The 19,906-nt window shown below is 42.3% G+C and overlaps 1 protein-coding gene across 1 annotated transcript in view; it reads right to left on the bottom strand.

The window, feature by feature from the left end:
* Positions 1-3,270: 3,270 nt before the first annotated feature.
* Positions 3,271-19,906, bottom strand: part of LOC136437082 (cytidine monophosphate-N-acetylneuraminic acid hydroxylase-like) — an 18,031-nt gene continuing 1,395 nt past the window's right edge. Inside the window, exons 3-14 of the mRNA XM_066431548.1 lie at positions 14,287-14,396; positions 13,468-13,658; positions 12,028-12,175; positions 11,527-11,608; positions 11,171-11,308; positions 10,694-10,829; positions 10,086-10,232; positions 9,091-9,265; positions 6,720-6,836; positions 5,831-5,946; positions 4,381-4,517; positions 3,271-3,504 (exon numbers count right to left, since the gene is read on the bottom strand). Coding sequence (XP_066287645.1) covers positions 3,407-3,504; positions 4,381-4,517; positions 5,831-5,946; positions 6,720-6,836; positions 9,091-9,265; positions 10,086-10,232; positions 10,694-10,829; positions 11,171-11,308; positions 11,527-11,608; positions 12,028-12,175; positions 13,468-13,658; positions 14,287-14,396 — 1,595 coding nt within the window. The 3' untranslated portion in view covers positions 3,271-3,406. The remainder of the gene's footprint in view (positions 3,505-4,380; positions 4,518-5,830; positions 5,947-6,719; positions 6,837-9,090; positions 9,266-10,085; positions 10,233-10,693; positions 10,830-11,170; positions 11,309-11,526; positions 11,609-12,027; positions 12,176-13,467; positions 13,659-14,286; positions 14,397-19,906) is intronic.

Below are 19,906 nucleotides of genomic sequence, written 5' to 3'. Positions count from 1 at the left end.
ATGCTTTTTATGTAAATCAAGAGCTAATTTGTGTAATCAATGAACTTTCATAAATCCTCTGCATTCAATGAAATGACTCTCACACATGTGACATGTAAAAGAGGAATATTGATAGATATCAATTATGCAGAGGAAAATCTCATTTGCATAATTACATGATTAATGAGAAAATAGCTTTATAGTAGAAAAAACAAATTTATGAGAACTTAAGTAAAGGGTTTATGAACATTCATAGATCCTATGCATTCAATGACATGACTTTCGAACATGAAATATGAAAACGGGAAAGGGGATATCAATAGATATCGATTATGCTAATGAAGACCTTTTTGCATAACTTCATAATTAATGACATACATCATGCAAATCAGGACCCCATTTATATAATTTGTGAGGGAATGCCATAATTGCAAAAATACAAGACTTTCATATTTTGAGCAACTTGTGCTATTCAAGTAGGGAAGATGGTCAGCTGATATAATTTGAAATGAGGACCTCACTAGCATCATCATTGAGAAAGATTTATATGACTCATTGGAAAAGATTAACATCATTTGGGGAAGGTATGAGGTGGTGGAACTCTAGTTTTTAGGCAGTAGTAGTGGGCAACCTCAAGCCAACCGTACACACTCACGCCGTATCTTCAGAAAAGACGCTATAGTCGCATAGTCTCTGTTTAAGACTTTGTTCAAGCCCACATCCAGACTAGTTTCGCCTTGGTGTGGCTTTCTCGATGGTTTAAGGCTCGAATGAGCCAAGTACAGTGTGTCCTGTCTTATAAGTGTGCAGGAGTGCAAATTGCCCTGGTGGCTTAACCAATCACAGTACAGCAAATAACATGACAGTGCAGTTTGAACTGCTAGGTCTAAGTGCACTACATGACCTCACTTGACCTCACGTGACTTCAACTATTGTTCTAGAACAATTACACTCTAGTTTTTAGTAAGAGTAAGATTAATGAAAAAGGTACCTCTGCCATTCGCTTCTCGTAGCACACCAGGCACATACATCGGGTTGTCAACTATATCACGAGCGTTGCAGCCTACAGTTTCACAAGGTACAGCATTGCTTAGTCTGTCGTCATTTCCTCTTTGGGCCTCAGTCTGTCGTATGTTGTTAATGTCCTCTCTGTCGATATATTGGTACACGTGGTTGTCAGGGTCGTCCTCTGTGTCCTGCACCTGCAACTGCACCTGACTGTCTGCGCCATAAACACCAGAAGGTGTTTCGGTTCCTGCGCCGTTAGTCAAGGAGTTGAAGCTCATGTCCGGGCCTTCTGTTCCGTAGAGATCAAGACATCCTGTTTCGGTATCCTCGGCGTGAATCACCCTGTTCATGTCACAGTTTCCTACTACGTAGACATCGGAACTTGTACCTTTACCCTGTTCTATCGTTTTCGCAAATGCGATGTCATCCATAGTTGATGGGCCAGACACACCAGTACTAGTAACATGGCGTTCTTCCTCCATCGTGCTCTGCGGCTGACGAGCAAATGAAACACACCAGTCCCACAACAGGGTCTCTTACTCACAGACAGAAACGACTGACTTGTTACGGCTAATAGAAAATTGATACTCAAGTACAACAAACCAGAGGCAACCTACTTAGGTTTTGGGAATACACTATCATTGGTAGCACATAGATAATACTGACGGACGGTTACGCTAAACTGAGGAAAGAGCAGTTGAAAAACTCTTAGTGTCAAATAAAGGCAGCAGCTTAAGCAGTCTGCATAGACCAATCAAGGAAATATTGATGACTAATTCATACACTTGTTTTATAATGCATATGTTTTGTAACAGCAAAACAACACAAAATTGAAGCAAAAAAATGTCTTAAATCAGGTCCAACACAAATAGATAAAGTATATTTGAAAAAGTAAATTGATATCTAAGAAGATATTCCAGCTTTGCCTTCATAAGCCTGTCAGGATCTGAAAAAAAATTAGGGATATAAAAGGCAATAAGAAAGCTCACGATTCACTATTTCAAGTGCACACGCGCCAGGTCAAAGGTGACGGCCCCTGAGACATAAACAAAACACGACCAGACATTGCTATGCAAAACCGACCGACGGAGGCCAATCTGAACATAAATAAGGCATGGTCCGTCGAGATAAGATTTGTTTACAAGTCAGGGACCGTCACCTGCGCATGCGCATTTGGATACCAACATGGGCTTATACTTATCTGAATCATACACCTGTCTACATATACATATTTAGTTCTTACATAAAAAGAACACAATTTTGTGTTTAGCTTTTCAGAATCTGCAATGAATTGAGGACCATGCTTGAAGTAATTGGTCTGCGCCCACGTACATGAATGTGGCTTTTTTTTCCACTTGCCCCTTTCAAAATGACTTTGCACGGGAAGAGACATTTTCCAGATTTTGTTCCTAAAACAGCTCCATTTAAAAACAGAATCGTTAAAGCCTGTGATAGACAACCATCCTTCAAAAGTTTCCTTGGTTCGTTCGTGAAGACCCTTGTGGTGTCTACGCGCACATAGGGTTTTAAGTTACCTTGCTACTTTAAATATCGGGAGGGGGCGGTTGCTAACACGTCCTCGAACACGGGACCCCCTTTCACTTCGATCGGTTCCAAAGACGAGTGCAGCCCCAACCAAGATGTCCTGACTCAGGATTGTTGAACCTGGGTCCCCCATTTAGCAACTAATTGTAACCAGGGGCTAAATTGTGAGACTGCTGCTAGTTGAGCTATAGGGATTTCCTTTCTACAGTACTGTTCACAGATGTGCTGTATGAATACATGGAGCAGTATTCTAATAGATAACCGCAACAATTAGGAATATAAGGCCTTTCTACAACTATCGGTACCAAAATATTTGTTTCATGATGTTGATGAGTTTCCAGCATGATATTTCTTTAAGTCAAAAAGAATGTGGACTAAAGACTCATGCAAATACCCTCTTGCAATATAACATAAAAACTACTTTATAAACACGTGTGCGGATAAATACTGTAGTACTCTACCTGCAACGTTATGTCCCACGAATCAATCATGTAAAAGATGGACGCCATGGGGAACATCAAAACCAAGCTTTTGATATTGTCGGACAACAAACTTGCTTCAAATGGTGTCGAACACAAACTATGATTTTAACTGTTTTTGTCAGGAACTCTTACAAATAATCCTTTTATCATGTTTACAATAATGACTTGGCTCTTTAAAAGATTCATCCCTCTATTATGGTGACTTTCACATCATAAAAGTATAATTCATTCCGTTCATTTGATAGGAATCCACGACGATCAGCGCTGGGGAATTTCTTTTCGTAAGGCACACTTAGTTAAACACAATTCCACAGACAAATGCAAGGCCATGTGAAAACGTGTGAAGTGCAATATCGACAAATACACCGATTCTATGATTCAGTGTATCTTGTTCATCGGTTGATCAAGTAGACAACAGTCGCTATGGATGCCATAATCCCGGGAACGAGAACGGCCTTCTCCTTCACCAGCATATCCAGTAGGCGTGACACTGTACGTGGGGAAAGAAGATGTTTCAACAAATATTTTTCTGAACTAATAAAAAAGCTCTTCTTCTTACCTGCTAGCTATAGCGTTTCGTTTATAGTTTTACAACCATCCTCATGGCTATGATAACCGCTCTTTTGTCACAGTCGAAAATCTGGTAAGAAAGGTAAGAAAATAAAGCATTGTCGTTTGATGGGAAAATCTAGTTTCTGTGAGACTTACTAACCCTATAAAAGTGTTCATGGATATAAAAATATTTGAAGGAAAAATACGACAACGGCGAGTGTAGAGTATGTTAGGACGTTAGAATATTTCAAAACTGTTAGTTTACGAAAAACCCAATGAAAACGCCAATGAAAGGTTCTTCCTGCTGGAGTCACATGTTCGCATTTTGTGAAGATAGCATCATAGAAGATACGTGTACACTGATGCATTGAATAATTTCTTGACAAAAAACTGAGTTACACTGTCGAACATTGCACTGTCTAAATTAATTCATTTTAGACGTCAAAGATTATAACTGTGTAAGTGTTTCATACGGGTTTTTTTTTCTTCTACACACTTCTAAACACTTTGGTTTTACTAATAGAAATAAATAATCGATCTGTTTCAGCAATGTCACGTCTCTATATGCTGGTAGAAAACTATCCCTGAATTATCTATCCCAAGATCTTCCCTACCTCAAATCACTTTTATCTTTACTCAAAACGTACCAATCAATAACACAAAAAATAAGCTGGAGGTAACGCCTAACGGATACATGTTCATGCTGCTATTGAAATGACTACAAGACCTAAAACGCCCGCCTACAGGGCTACCCCGGTTAACCGTTAAAAGTCAATTACTGATTACAAGATTTGTTTCCGAGACATGATCTTACCAACGGAGTTGCTTTTGTCTGACGGTTTCCAGACTGCGCGCGCAGGTTTCCCATCATGCACCTGGCGCTGCTTGCGCAGGAAGCCTGCCCAGTCCGGCGGCTGCTGCGGCAGGAGGATCTGCATGTGGTTCCAGAACCTGGGGTACAAGAAATATAACTCATCCAAATCAGGCGTTTCACAACGAGCAAATTTATTCTTCAATTAAGATCAGCTAAATGCTGACATTGCAAGGTGAAGAAATGCCCTCGCTTCTGATGCGACGCCAATAACTGGTATATGCAACATTACACCGGTGTGATATAGGTATACAATATTATACTTCATTTTTGTTTTCAAATCAAATTTCGGGGATCCCCATATGTTCCAATGATCCACCTAAAACCAATCTTACAATGAGCCTGGAACTTACAAACGCGCATATGTCGGGTGGAAATGATTTTTTGAATTTTTTCTAACTTGCAATTAGTACATCAAGGCGCATCTCAGCTTCTGCCTATGACGAACTAAGAAGTAAGCTAGTAATGCAGCAGGCTGATCCCTGCATTGAACCACATGACTATATTCACTACTTTGCACCAGCAATAATGGTTCGCCCGGCTCACATTCTACTGTTCCTTTTCTATACTTGTACTTGTCCCCTTATTTTCTATCCGTCATGATTGTTCGATTTTGTCATCATCTTCAATTAGGACAAATGACATGAATGTCCAGAACGTTTTGTGGATACCGCTGTACTGAACAATGCGATGTTATGCCATACTACACTCCTCTGTACTACTACTCTGCTGCAGTATCCTATACCATACTTTAGTACACTATTCAAAACTACACTACGCTATCGGGTAAAACCACGTCGCAAGTGGCCGACTGGTGTCAGTCATAAAGTTATCAAAAATTTGAAGGAGCTTCTCTCTATTCTCCACCCTTCAACTCTTATCAGTTATCTCCCACGATCCTATCTGCTACGTTTGGGATCCAATAGAGGCCAGGCCATTCAGAGATGATTGACAGGTTTCTCATATGCTTTTCGTTGGGGACGTTTGATGATCTCGAAGGTCTTTACATGACCTTCCAAAGTCTTTACATGACCTTCCAAAGACTACACTGACAAAAAAAGTCGTTTCTTGTTTTCTTGTTTCTTCTTCCACACGGAAGATTTTTATTCCAGGAAGGAAATTTATCATTGGTTGAGAAAAAGATTTTGTTCACGAAGTAAACAATTTTCTTCTTATTGAGGCAGATTATCTTTCTTATAGTTTTTTTTTATAAATTTGAACTATAATGTTAGTCTTGCAGTAAGATCTTTAACATATATTCTTTGATGTAGATACTCTTTACTTCTACTAAGAAGGCTGGTACTGTGTAACAAGAAAGTAATGATGTCTGTCCCCGTCGGTTGCCCGATGGTCGCTGTTCTGTAGAGACGGTGGATAGAAATACGGGCCTTACTTGTAGTGGAACGTGTCAGGATCACGTGATATCCTGTTCTGGAAGCCGATGTACAGGTCGTCCCAAAACAGGCCCTTCAGAACCGTCTGGCGGTGGACTCCGATCCGGTTTTTGATCTGAGTTTTAAAAAGGTCAATTTTAACTACAACGTTACAATGCACAAATAAATTTGTCAAGACAAGGTTTAAAGGCAACCTAAGCATTAATGGGTCGTTGAAAGTCACATTTTCATAATCAATTTTCTAGTAATTTCTATCCATAGTAAGTTTAAATAACAGGAGGTAATTGTTGAGGGAACTTGTTAAAATCTGAGCACTTGCAGGCCAGCCACTATTTCAAATCTTCTGAACGTGCTCGATTCTGGCCGATGAGTCCCGAACGCTTCCGAAGAATTAATCACGTGGTCATAGGACATTACGACTTGACGCGGCCGGAAGCTACCGCAAATTGTCGACAGAAAACGGTTACGGCTGACTTCTGGGTATATTACTGGGTGGTACCAATGAATAAAATACTCCTTTTACGGCTTATTTCTGCGTTCTTTTCAAACGCCCGAAGTATGAAATAATTATGCAAATGTGTTTATATGAGGAAGTAAATGTCAAATTCATATAGATTGCCTTATCCAGTTTTACCCCCTGAAATCGCTTACTGAGTAGGCCTAAGGGCACCTTTAAACGTGATTTGGGGGCAATTCACTGTTTGACCTCACATTATATCTTTAAGCGATCGCTCATTCAGTCAAACGCCCACGCATTTCTATTTCTTTGTAATCGTACAACAGATCACTTACCACTTCTGAAGCGAAGGAAAGAAATAAGGTAACAGAGACTGCATTAGCCTAGAGATGACATTATAATGGATTCTGGGAAGAATGACGTGTCTTTACCTCCAGGTACGCATGCGCCCTGGCGGGTCGGTGTTCGGGGAAGCTCAGGTCTTTGAAATCCACCAGGAAGTCGTACCCGCCCCGGACAGGCTGGAAGTCCTCATCTGTTTCTATCATCTGATGAGTAAATACGGAACGGACAGCAATGACAACTAAATCAATGATCTGTCTCTAGCTAGCTTCACACATTACTTTTTCAATATTTGTGCAAGTGACGGTCGTCATTTTGTAAACGACCGGTGTAAAAAAATCCAAGGAGATTTTCAAGTAAAACCGATGTTTGGTGTAAGAATGAAACATCATGCCGTGTTGTGTAGAGATTTTTTCTTTGATTCACCGTAAATTGTAGCTGGTCCGCTCTGGTCAGATCAAAATCTGCACCCTCATGCAGACCTTCATGTATTTACATATCCTTCAGGGGTGCCAAAGAATTCATACGAATTTTACGGAATTCATACGAGTTTTACGGAATACATACGATCAATTACGAGAAACATACTAACTTTACGTTATACATACGATCCATTACGAGGAATACATACGATCCTTACTAATTTGTTGGCATCGCGCTAGCACCGAATCTAGCTTTGTCTGGTCCTCCTAGTTGGTCTAAGCCTACATCAGTCTTAATTTAGTGCAGCTTGAGATTTTTAGCGTTTAGCCGGATGGGATACGCCATTATTAAGCTCTTAAAAGCCAAGATATCGTACGAAGAACTGGTTATCCCGAGTCCGCCATCTTGAATTTGGCGGTCATGTCATGTGACCCAACAAATAGTAAGGATCTTATGTATTCCGCGTAATAGATCGTATGAATTCCGTAAAATTCGTATGTTTCTCGTAATGGATCGAATGTATTCCGTAAAATTCGTATGAATACTTTGGCACCCCTGTCATTTAACACTGATGAATACAATTAAATTGCATCGACCAGCTAGACGAACTGTTTCCCACAATCTGTTCCTGTCTTAGTCCGCCGTTCCCCGCACCACCTAAACAGCGTATTGAGTCCCTTGTTGGCCGTGTGTTTACCAATGACGTACTGAAGACATGCTCACCTAGCTGCGGCCCCTTGCTTTCAACTGGACTTGTACGTCACCTTTGTAATTATCAGTTCACTGTTCTTATTGTTCTCATTTTGTTATTTTATGAGAACAGCACTTTTTGCTTCTTGTCCAATGTTCATTAAATATATTTGAATGAAAAATAAAATGAAATAAAATCAAAACAAGAGTCCGTAGGACACAATTCTCCGTGAAGTATTTATAGTATGTACAAGTATTGACCCACACAAATTGCATCTCTGCACAGTCCAAGTAGTGTTTTAGAGCAAGCAAGAAAAAGTGTTTGTTTATCTTTTTCTTTCAATACAGGAATGGTCAACCTGCTGAAAAGTATGTTTTTACAGCATGGCACAGATGGGATCTAGAAATTCCGGGAAAAGTCACAAAGTTAGATCTAGATGGCCCCTTTTCAATTATCAACGAACCATTCAGCCTTACAACTAAGATGTATCAAAAATCACAAATATGCAGTAAATCCTCTTTCCACAATTTATTGCAGGACGGCCTGATCTATAGCTATCAAGCTATTTGCAATAACAAAGGCTAATTTACATGTATATTATCGTAACATTTCACGAAGGTCAAAGGTCACCGGATCTAACCACCCGGAAGTGACACCGGCGCGCGCACTTTTCTGAGAGATATTTCTCAACAATCTTTCATCCCCTGCGTAAACTTTTTACATTGTCACAGCCTCCGTATTATAAACTACAAGTGTGGTAAGTTTGAAGGTCAAGAGATTTGCCATTTTCACACTGTGCGTAAAAGTGCATCGTCCGTCCCGTGCGCACATACTGTATGCGAGTTGCGAGTGGCACGGCATACTTAATACACAGACTGGAGGTCACTATGCACATGTTCGCAACTAAAACTCACAATTCCCGTTGCCGCATTGGTATGTAACTTGGTATATCGTTTGCTAGGTTGCGTGTGGTGATGCACGTTGTCTATTTTTCAATGTAACAGTGACTGTACGATCACAGCAAGTAAGGAAGATTTATACCCCGTATCTGCCTGAAGTATTCCAGTCATGCATAACGGATTATAACATGGTCCCTATGGCAGGGCAGTGGGACATAGCATTAATTATAGGGGTGCAATTACGATATTGGATTGACGTTTAAAGTAGTTATGGTGTAACAAAGCTATTGTGCATCACCACGCCGAACCAGGCAAACGATATGCCAAGTTACACACCAATGCGACAACGGGATCGTGAGTTATAGCTGCGAACGCGCAAACAAATGCATCCCCAATACTCCCAGAAGGAGGTCATCCTCCTTCCCGGAGTAATAATGCCTTACTGACCCTCAGTACGAGGTTGTAGTCCCTGAACCCCGCCCACTCGTAGTAGAACGGCACCCAGTCCGGGTAGGCGAAGATCTCGCTCCCTATGCTCTCGTTGATCTTGTCGATGTAGAAGTCGAAATCCCAGCTGTCTTTGTAGATCTTAGTCCCTGGAGGAGGATCCACTATCGCAAGCCTGCAGGGATCGGAACAGACAGGATAGTTAGACCTCCATACATACGACTACAGGCGCCATTCTATATCAGTGTGATGTTGCAGGTGATGTTTTCGGCACTGTTTGTACCGGACGCAGTAGATGGATCGTTATGATATATGATGTGTGGATAGGTGTAAAAGAAGGAAAGTTCAATTAAGAACCACCTATCCACTTTCTATGGTACTGCAACAGAACTTTCGGTTTTGAATCGCTATAGACGTGCGATCATAAAGAAGTGATGCAATTTTTGTCCCCTAGCAGCTTTTTGTAAACTGCAGTCGCCCTTCATTCAGAAACTTTTGAGACTAGTTTGTGGTTGATGGATACTGATGGCGTTTGGACTGTATGTGGCTTAGGTGATAATTGACATGTTTAGATGCGTATGATTCGAATAATGATCTAATTTGCGTATTTAGTGGGGAAATACTAGCTAGGCTTCTATTGCATTCTGTAATGGGACTTTCAAACATGTGATAAATGCAATATAAACATGATATTCCATGATACAGTGTACGGAAAAGTTTACAAATAGAAAATATTATGTAATTGAGAACTTATAAGTTAGATAATACTATGTCATACACTCCTAATGCGCAAATCACTATCCAATGTCACTGTGGGCAATACGGTGTAAAATAAATAGTGGTTTTAGTATCATTGGCAGACTTCTGGAGCGGTGTCGTTTATTTTTTTGGGAAAGCGCAGACTTACGATTTCCAACATGGGAAATGTTATTTTACACGATATTGCAGATGTGTGTCCTACTCTTAAAGAGCATTTTGATTGTTTCCTGTCTTACCTGCGATCCACCGAGTCATCCAGAAGCAGTGCCAGGTCCAGAGTGGAGCCGGGTTTCGGTGTCCACGGGATGATGTGGTCGGAGTACCTGTTGATGAGAGCGTTCAGCTGCTCCGCGCTGTTCTTCGTGTTGGTGTCACGGATGTATCTGGGACGGGAGTGGAGATGGGTACACATACACAGAAATGCAGAGATGAAATTATCACACAGGAACCTAGTCTTGCCAGTATTTGATCGCTTGTATATCGGCATTAATCTTGATTGGGAATGTTCCTTATTCGCCACGGATGCCGTCATTGGATGATTTTCCATGCACTTCAAGTAAAAATCTCTGAAAGTTCATTTGAATGGTATCAAATACCAGGAGACAAATTCAATCTATCTAATAGTGCGCATGCTCAACCGTAGGACAACGTACCGAAAAGCAACCAAAGTCAATGGAGCAACCAAAATCATTGCTCATGGAGATCATGAAACGATAGATTATAGACAAGCATACACAACCTTGGAGATCACAGATTGAGGGACTATTGGAAGACCTTGCCAATATAAGCGGAGCTAGAATGGGGTGACGGGTTATCCTGGGGGTATTGACCACAGTTCACTCACTTGTCGCCAGGGTGCGCTTCCACGAAGTAACCAGCGTATGGACAGTAGATCTTGGGGTTGACGTCACGCACCACTTGTGTCTTGTAGTACAGCAGCTTTTTCCGCTCCGTGGCGATGAAATTGGCTTTCCATTTATCTGTAAAAACAACGTTAACACCTACAATATAAATCTGACAGACGCTTTGACATCGCGTTTCGTGACACGAGTAAGAATTAAGCACCTCTAACTACAGTGCCAGAGCCGGGATCGGGTCTTATTTGCATGTTGGTCTGTTTCAGCATAATTAATCACATATACATGATTTTATACATATACATAAGCGCGCATCAGAAATAACATGATAAGTGCTTTGCATCAGTGATCACCGATTTCTCAATACTTTAGAATGTGACTAGCATTTTCCCATCAGGTATGTTGATAGCTTGTCTCCCATACGTCTTCGTGTGCGTGCACGGATAGTAAAGAGATATTTTTACCTGTGTATCGTCCTCCACTGAAGGTCATCGGGAACCCGGATGCACCCCCCGCGAAGTCACTCATCATAATGTCCACATTCCTGGGTAGCCGCCCGCCGTTCGGCTGCGTGCAGTCCACAGTGTTCAGGATCAGGTGGCCTAAAATCACAGAATATTCTGTTTTCTAGTTCTTTCTTTTTCTTTCCTTTTTCCTTCTCTTTCTTCCCTTTTAAGCAAAGTGTGACAGTGATGAAACGATTTAATCCCGTCCTTACGCAACGTAAGCTTTATGGAAGTTATGCTTCTTCCACTGCACAATTTGATGATGATATACAACAAACGCAGAGCCGAATCCTAACAAAGCTGTTCAGCCCTACCCTTGTAGTCCAGCAGGATGCAGGTGTCCATGTCAGGGTGCACGCCGTCCATCAGGATCATGAAGCGGAGGTCAGCGGTGATCTGTGGAACATCAGCAAAGTTGTCAATCATCCAATCAACCAATCAATTAGCCGACCACTCAAGAACTTCTCCGGACACACTGTATCTACTGTAGGAGAATTCGCACAAGCCTACCTTCCGTGTATCTTCTCCTATTTTAGGTCACTTCAACTGACTTTCTATTTTATCTCTACTCTTCAAATTCTATACTGAGTTCGAACCCACCAAGCGGACAACGCAAAGAATTCAGGCATACAAGTTATCTTCAAACTGTTTGCCTCAATTTAGTCATGAAGGATCTGATAGTAATTCCGTCTACATCCATTGCCTTTTGCAAGCTAGTTCTAACTTTTATCTACTTGTGATGCTTGCAGACGTATTTCAATGTTACTGTTCCCTTTTCCTGCAGGAGAAGTAAGATATTGCCGGTACAACCTCACCTCCTGCCACACCCCAAAGTTACAGACGGTGATGTGGTTCAGTTTGACGCCGCTCTGCTCCAGTTTACAGAACACCGGCATGGACGTGTCTCCGACGTAGATCGGGATGTTCGGGTTCTTTTCCGACAGCAGTGCTAGCGTCGGGTAGCTGGGAAGAGAACAACATGTTCACAATAGATCACTATGATATCCAAACTTTCACATGTTCATCCTTCAAAACTGCTCAGTATACACTGTGAGGTTCAAGCTCAGACAGCAATCTGTTTGGTTGAAAATACAGTATTTTGAGATCATTACATAGTTGCCAGAGGTTTGAAGTACAACGCAAGTACAAATGAAATGATAAAGAAGAGAACTAATAGTGCCAACCTCTTAATTAATGAATGAAGACCTTTATTGTACATGTTTGCCCCACTGGGCTAAGCACAGGTCACATGTTAACAACTATATACATATTCATGAGTATTGTATTGTACTGTATATAAACATCTAGCATACTGTAGTACTCTCGACTTCCTCTCGCTTCTTGCTAATTGTATAAATGTAGGAGGCTGTGTGATTAGTTAGAGTTGGTTTATCGAAGGCTGTAAGAAATTTATTCATATCTACTATTCAGGTATCTGAAGTAGGGGAATTTACTTAACACATCACTGAAAAGAATTATTCTATCGCTATCATACAAAGGACAGTCTACAATAAAATGTACTTCGTCTTCTACTTTACCTAGACTACAAAATTGGCAGATTCTTTGCTCTAGAGAAGTGCGGTTATGATTTATGTCTTCCTGATTCGATTCGCAATTTGTGGCAACTTAAGCTTGTGCTTAGTTTTGTAACGGTTGATCGGTGACGCACACTTGCAATCTTTAGATATTCTTCTTCGTTATAGGAATGTTTCAATAATCTGTACGTTCGTAGTTTATTTTTTGCATTTGCACCTTTGTTATCGTTATGAATTTCGGATAGAAAGGTCTGAAAATGAATATCTTTTAAACGCTGATAGATCGATGAAATAATATGTGACGTACTTGAGACGATTGATTGGGCGCTTTGCAATACGAAAGCATAACCGTATTCCTAGAGTGCTGCGTACTCCAGCCGCCCAACACTTGGCACCTGAAGCTTCCAGATCTACCTGACATAGGAGAGCGTCTGCCTGAAGGCTGTCAGCTGGCATGTTCTTGCAAAGTCGAATAAAATACTTAATGGCGTTTAAGGAGGCTTCCAGATGAATGGGTACCTCCCTAGTTCTGCCCGTGCAGCAACACTGCTGCCTGTTTTTGGAAAGGTAGCCCTTTTTACCCACATGTATCCTCATTCAGGAAAAAGTATTAGATCCACGAGTTTTGCTAGTCTTAGAACACTAGTATTTCAAGCAGCTTAGAAAGGTTAGAAAGTATGTTTGTAAAGAACTCCAAGCATCAAGGCAGCTGTCACAAACCTGAGATGATCCGAGTGTACATGACTTATGTAAATGAGGTCGGCACGTGACAGCCTCTCCAGCCAATCAGCGGGCGGTTCGTGGAGCAGCCACCACCCCCTGGCGAAGGCGGGCCCAGTCAGCCATGGGTCGAAGAACATGGTTGTGTCTCCCAGCTTCAGCTCCATACACGCATGCGCGAAAAACGTCAACTATAAGAGGAGAGCCCATGTTGAGAGTGTGTTGAGAAGTTGGTGACATCTTATGTACAGTCAGGTGTGGAGTTATTTAATAACTGGCACGACACTGCTGCAAGCAACAACTTAGCAGTTAAACTGATAGCACCTTCACTCTTTTGGCATGTACAAAAATGTGAAGGATGAACACCATTCAAATAGGGAATAGGTTATGCATATTAAGGTCTCAATTACAAGATGTCATAATTACACGATGAACACTCCACACTCCTGGTACAAACGTTCTAGGTAGTCTTAATTATTGCCATGTAGATGTTCATAAATAGATAAATGCAAATTACGGCTTAGCTTTCGTAGCCTCTGAATATAATTATTGCTGAAGAAGGCTGCCAATACTATCGTGTTCTGGTGTTGTGTCAAACCTTCTTAGAACAGCTACTAACATAATTCCGCCAGGCCACGCCATGAAAAACAAAACGCCAAAAAGAATCTCCAATGTAGCGTTGCCAAGTACAATGTATTCCTGTATAACTAATTGTACAAACCTGAAGGCGCTGCACTAGAGATCTCTCAAACCCACTGTTTTTCAAGGTGGCTGAAACATGTAACCCTGGGTATAAATATCAATGCGGGTCCTTCCTACCTGCACTTCTCCAGGTTGGATAGTCCGCGGGGGTCTCGCATCGTTCTCCCACGGCTCGGCTGGAATCAGCTCCACCAAGGCTAACCTCCCGTCCTGGTCCAGCTCAGAAACTAATTGAACACACCACAACTGTTATCACATGTTTTACAAAATCTTTATACTGAATATATACATTGACAGCAAGGTTTTTCTTCAATCAGAGATCTACAAGGTCATGTATAAAATTACAGTACGAACGCTCTCATACCTCCTGTTCATGTCCCTAAAATAGATTTCTGAAAATAGCAACGCCAGAAAAGGATGTAGTCCGAGACTCCGAGTCCATCTCAGTACCTATCAACCAATACTGAAGAAGTGTTCGAATGTAATCACTTCAGAGTGGAAGATGCTAATTGGTTGAGTGGGAAGAGTAGTAAAGGTGTGAGAATTCACATGTTTACTTTGACGTGACAATGCCTAATTAGACAAAGTCAAAGTTACCTGGCAACGTCCTCGTTTGACCATGTTGGTATCTATTTCTTTGAATTTTTTGTTTCACACAGGAGTGTAGTTTCAAGAAATCACGTGCATCATAAAAACAAGCCGGTTTTGAACTGCTCTTGCAACATGCGATGTACTGTGGGTAGCGTGTCGGAGTTAAGGCCCATGTATCTGAAGAAAACTTGAAACATGTATAAATGAAGCATGAGAGAGTCACAAGAACACCAAAGGCATCAAGAAGAACCCTTCACCACGGCAGAGGTAGCAGCAGTGTGTAAGAAACTGAAGAATGGCAAAAGTGGTGGCTTAGACGGACTAACATATGGACATATATGAACAAGTATGGAGGGGAGCCTCTGTGGATGAGGATGACAAACCTTTGTAACAGTGTGAAAGATGAGGAGTTCATCCAAAAGCGTTTTAAAAAGGTGTCAAAATCTCCCTCTTAAAACAGGGAAAGACAGACAAGACGGCCTGCTGCCTTGCATATCCAAGGTGTGGGAAAATGTCCTGTACGAGAGGTGGAAGCCGTGGCTACAACAATTTTAAGAGGAGTCCCACATGAGTTGCAAAGGGTTGCAGTAACATAACAGTAGCCATAACTGTCCAGGAAACCTTAAAGCACTACACAGAGAGAGGCAGCAAGGTCTATGGGTGTTTTCTCGACAGATAAGCGTATGATACAGTGTGGATTGAAGGGATGCTGTACAAAATTTACAAAGAAGGGACAATGTCAATGGGAAAATGTGGAGACTGCTCAGGGAAATGCAGTCACTGGAAACAGATACAGAGTACTGTTGAATGAAGAGTTCTCAAGAGAATTCAAAACCACACGAGGGGTGAATCAAGGTGGCGTCCTGTCTTTGATGTGCGACCTACTAGCTACAAGCGACGTACATGAAGAATTAAGGAAACTGAAGTGTGGAGTCTCAGTGGGAGGGATCAACTGCAGAACTCCAGCCCTGGCCGACGATATCTGCCTCCTGGCCAGCTCAAGGAACGGCCTGCAAACCATGATCAACAAGATGGAAGACTATGGAAGGAGATGGCGTTTCCAGTTTGCTACAGAAAAGAGCAAGTGCGTAGTTTTTGGGCAGAGTAAGAAGGAAAACCTCTCAATAGAACCAATCACGGGATGGAGAATGGGAGCATGCACCATCCCAGAAGTCTCCCAAGTAACACGTGTAAGAGTGATACATGAAGCTGGCCTGCGGTCAGCCAGTGCAACAGAAAAAGCATACCAGAAGGGGAAGGGGAAGACAAGTGCAATATTAGCCTGAACTGAAGTTTTAGACCGAGACAACTGCGAGCCTTGCAGCCCTTGGAATGATGCCACTCAGAGCGATACTGGACAAACACAAGCTACTGCTGTTTGGGAGACTGACAACACTACACCATGTGCACGTGCTTGGCAAAGAAGATCTTCTTATACAGGTTGTACTCACATGTGATAAACTCGAGCAAACGGACGACAGAAGGATTTGATATTTGTGGTAGACTGCTCCGAGATCACAGGGAAATATGGGCTCCAAGTCTACCTCGAATAGTACCGGAGCACAATGGAATTCCAAGCAAAGACCAGTGGAAGACCAAAGTAAAGGCAGCGATAGAAGAAACGGAAGAGGGGGGATGGAGAGAGAGGGTGAACGACCACACAACATGCCCCAGATTCTACAAGACACATGAGACAAACAGGAGACCCCATAAACTATGGCACCTGGCAAAAAAGAAGCCCACACATAGAGAGAACCTGCAAAGGGTCATACAAATGAGTACAGCTGCAACAGAGCAAGCACCCAGAACATGCCCCACATGCGGAACGACAACAAAGGATGTAGTAGGACACCTCATCACACAGTGTTCAACCTTTAATTCAAGAAGGAATGCACTAATGGACAACATCACAGACTATCTGGTACCAAAGACCAAAACGACGATTCGAGACAGCTTCCTTAACTCATTTCTAACCGCTCCGAGGCATGATTCCAAACGCTCCGAGGCATGATTCCAACCGCTCCGAGGCATGATTCCAACCGCTCCGAGGCATTTCCTTACGCGCTGCGACAGTTTCCTTACGCGCTGCGACAATTTCCTTACGCGCTGCGACAATTTCCTTACGCGTTGCGACGGAAATTTCCTTGCGCGCTGCGACACAGTTTCCTTACGCGCTGCGACACAGCGAAGACCCTTGCCCCCCACGCTCATACAGTGGACGATCCCAGGTGGGTCAGGGGTCACTACACCATTGGTGTTGTGAATGTGAACTGCGTCCTTCCCTAAAAGTACTGTATCAGGGTATTTTTTCATAAAGGTAACATTACGATGACGCGTTTAATGGTGCGCTACCATGGTGTTACGTGACCGTTCGACGTCGCCGTGTGTCATAGGTATTTACTGTTGCTACAACCGTGACAGTAATACGGACGGAACCGGCTTGGCTCTTTGTTTAAATTATGATATTAAAGTTCAAGAGACCACAAACTTGACACTGTCAGTAGTACAGACTATTTATATAGATTATCATATGAGTAGACGGTGTACTTGACGGGATCAGTAAGGGGGCATCCTTCTCGTACTTGCTAGCTCTTCTTTTATACATTGTGTATGGATTTTGTTTCTCTGTTATTTCAGATTCTCGACCTGAAATAAACTGACCTGTCTCGCAGGATAATCCTACCTGACAGAAGATCAAGTTGGTCACGGTTTTTAGTCCTTTCAGCATATCGCATGAGCTAGTGATGAAAGGTCATACATGGACAACAGACTACTGGTAACAGATTGCTCCTCTAGAGGTATACGTATTGACTAATCCCGTTTGGATATGATAGCATTTCCATAAAATTCCATTTTATTCATGGCCGGGGCTATTGACAGGATGTCCCCGTGAACAAGACTTTTGCATTATCGACCGTGTGTTTTTGTCAATAAGAATTATTTGGCCACTATTGATATGATGTCCACGATCCTATCAGCCCTACCCTAACCCATTATATACAGCCATAACCATGAGTATGATCTTGTCACATGGGGCAAGAAATAAGTAAACTTATTAGGGTGCTTCAAGTTTATTTGAACGGCCGACATTACGATGACGCGTGACCTTTCGACATCTAACGTTAAATCGCCGTGTGTTACACTTATAATCATCATCTTCAACTCCAAGCAGAGGTTTCGGTCTAGTAAGTAACGTTAGGAGTGTCCGGGATTTGTAACGTTCTCTCCCTTAACGTTAAAAATCCCGGACACTCATATAATCTACTCGACCGAAACCTCTGCTTTGAGAATATTACTGCGGTAACGAGGTCTCTATTCAACCGCCTTGGTTACAGATATAGTTCATTTGCTGTGAGTAGTGAGTAGGCGTTGCACTTGGGATCGGAGGGCGCATAGTACCTCTAGCGTCTACGAACTTTAAAATTTGGTTACGTTCAGATGGTACGTTGGACTACTTAATTCTGATATGCTGTAGTTCTTTTCCTCTTACTATGTTTAAATGTGCATATTACACAACATTGTTTTGTGGTGAAAGCGTGTGTGTGTGTGTGGGGGGGGCTCTCAACGACAGGCAGATTTGTGGCGAGGTCAATGCCCACTATATATATTAAAGTTGGTCTTTCCCAAAGCGCCATTTCACGCCGATCTACTGGCACGCGAGGGGAAAGAGAAGGAATATTTAACGCCCATTGTCCGTCAATTGTTATCAATGGCAATCATGGCTTCCTTTTAGTTTGCAGCAAGTGTTTTTAGAGATGGTGAGAGTCAGAAGGAAGCACTGAAAGAGTTTTCATCATCGACACGATCTGACTGGCCGCTCACATTCACAACGCCAATGGTGTAGTGACCCCTGACCCACCTGGGATCGTCCACTGTATGAGCGTGGGGGGCAAGGGTCTTCGCTGTGTTGCAGCGCGTAAGGAAACTGTGTCGCAGCGCGCAAGGAAATTTCAGTCGCAACGCGTGAGGAAATTGTCGCAGCGCGTAAGGAAATTGTCGCAGCGCGTAAGGAAACTGTCGCAGCGCGTAAGGAAACTGTCGCAGCGCGTAAGGAAATGCCTCGGAGCGGTTGGAATCATGCCTCGGAGCGGTTGGAATTATGCCTCGGAGCGGTTAGAAATGAGTTAAGGAAGCTGTCTCGAATTGTCGTTTTGGTCTTTGGTAATATGGGAACAAATGTGGCAGCAAGTATATACCAACAGCAAGAAGAGAGGCTTGTTGAAGTGTTGCTGGGTGTCAGAGTCGCGGAAGAGTTCATGACAACAGCAGCCCAAACCATTAAAGCGTTAGAAATAATGGCACTGAAGCACACGAGATGGAAATGATAACAACAGCCTACAGCACCCGTGCCAATAACAAATAACTTACAGACATTGATAGAGTAAAACACAGGAACTGAGAGGAACTGAGAGTTTTCTATAGCTGAAAACAAGAGTCAGGAAAAGACACTAGAGAATGTATGTCAGGGTCACAACATTGAAATTGTGACAGGAAATAAGACTGGTGACCATGTGATTATGTGTTATGACAACTTATAAGCCGTTGAAAAATTATACCCGATGAGGGGAGTAGAGACTGAAGTGAAATCGAACACTACAGTAGAACAACGAGTGCCACAGGCTTAGACATATAGATATGACGGGGCATATACCGTGAGATTTGTAAATATGCTTTTGTCTTTTAAACATGTATCAATACTGTTATATCTTAAGTGTACTATGCTCTCCTATGGGAGGAATAAAGAAGAAGAAGAATGAATGAATGAATGAATGAATGAATGAATGAGCTGAGAAGAGCTGGACTTTAACTACCCCCAGCAAAAGCTATAACACAGCCTCGGCAGAAGCTAGGCTGTGAGTTAAACACGCGAGCTGTGGAGAACTGAGCTGTGTGGAGTCACAAGGAATTGCAGGGAAAGATGCAGGAAGGGACAATGAAGGTTGAAAGTGATACACAAAAGAACTGTAAAGAGCTCTTAGAGTTATTTGTACAACGCACAGAAGTAGAGACGGCAAAATACAGTTTTATAGATATGATACGATATATCTGATTGAATGATTTTTAGCGTCCCAATGGTCACCGGTAGACTAGACGTGCGGGGCATGGGATACCCCCTGGCAGGTACGTTCACCTGCCATCCACAAGA

This window comes from Branchiostoma lanceolatum, chromosome 6, assembly GCF_035083965.1.
Source record: "Branchiostoma lanceolatum isolate klBraLanc5 chromosome 6, klBraLanc5.hap2, whole genome shotgun sequence".
Taxonomy (NCBI): Eukaryota; Metazoa; Chordata; class Leptocardii; order Amphioxiformes; family Branchiostomatidae; genus Branchiostoma; species Branchiostoma lanceolatum.
This window is presented reverse-complemented; position numbering and strand designations above follow the sequence as displayed.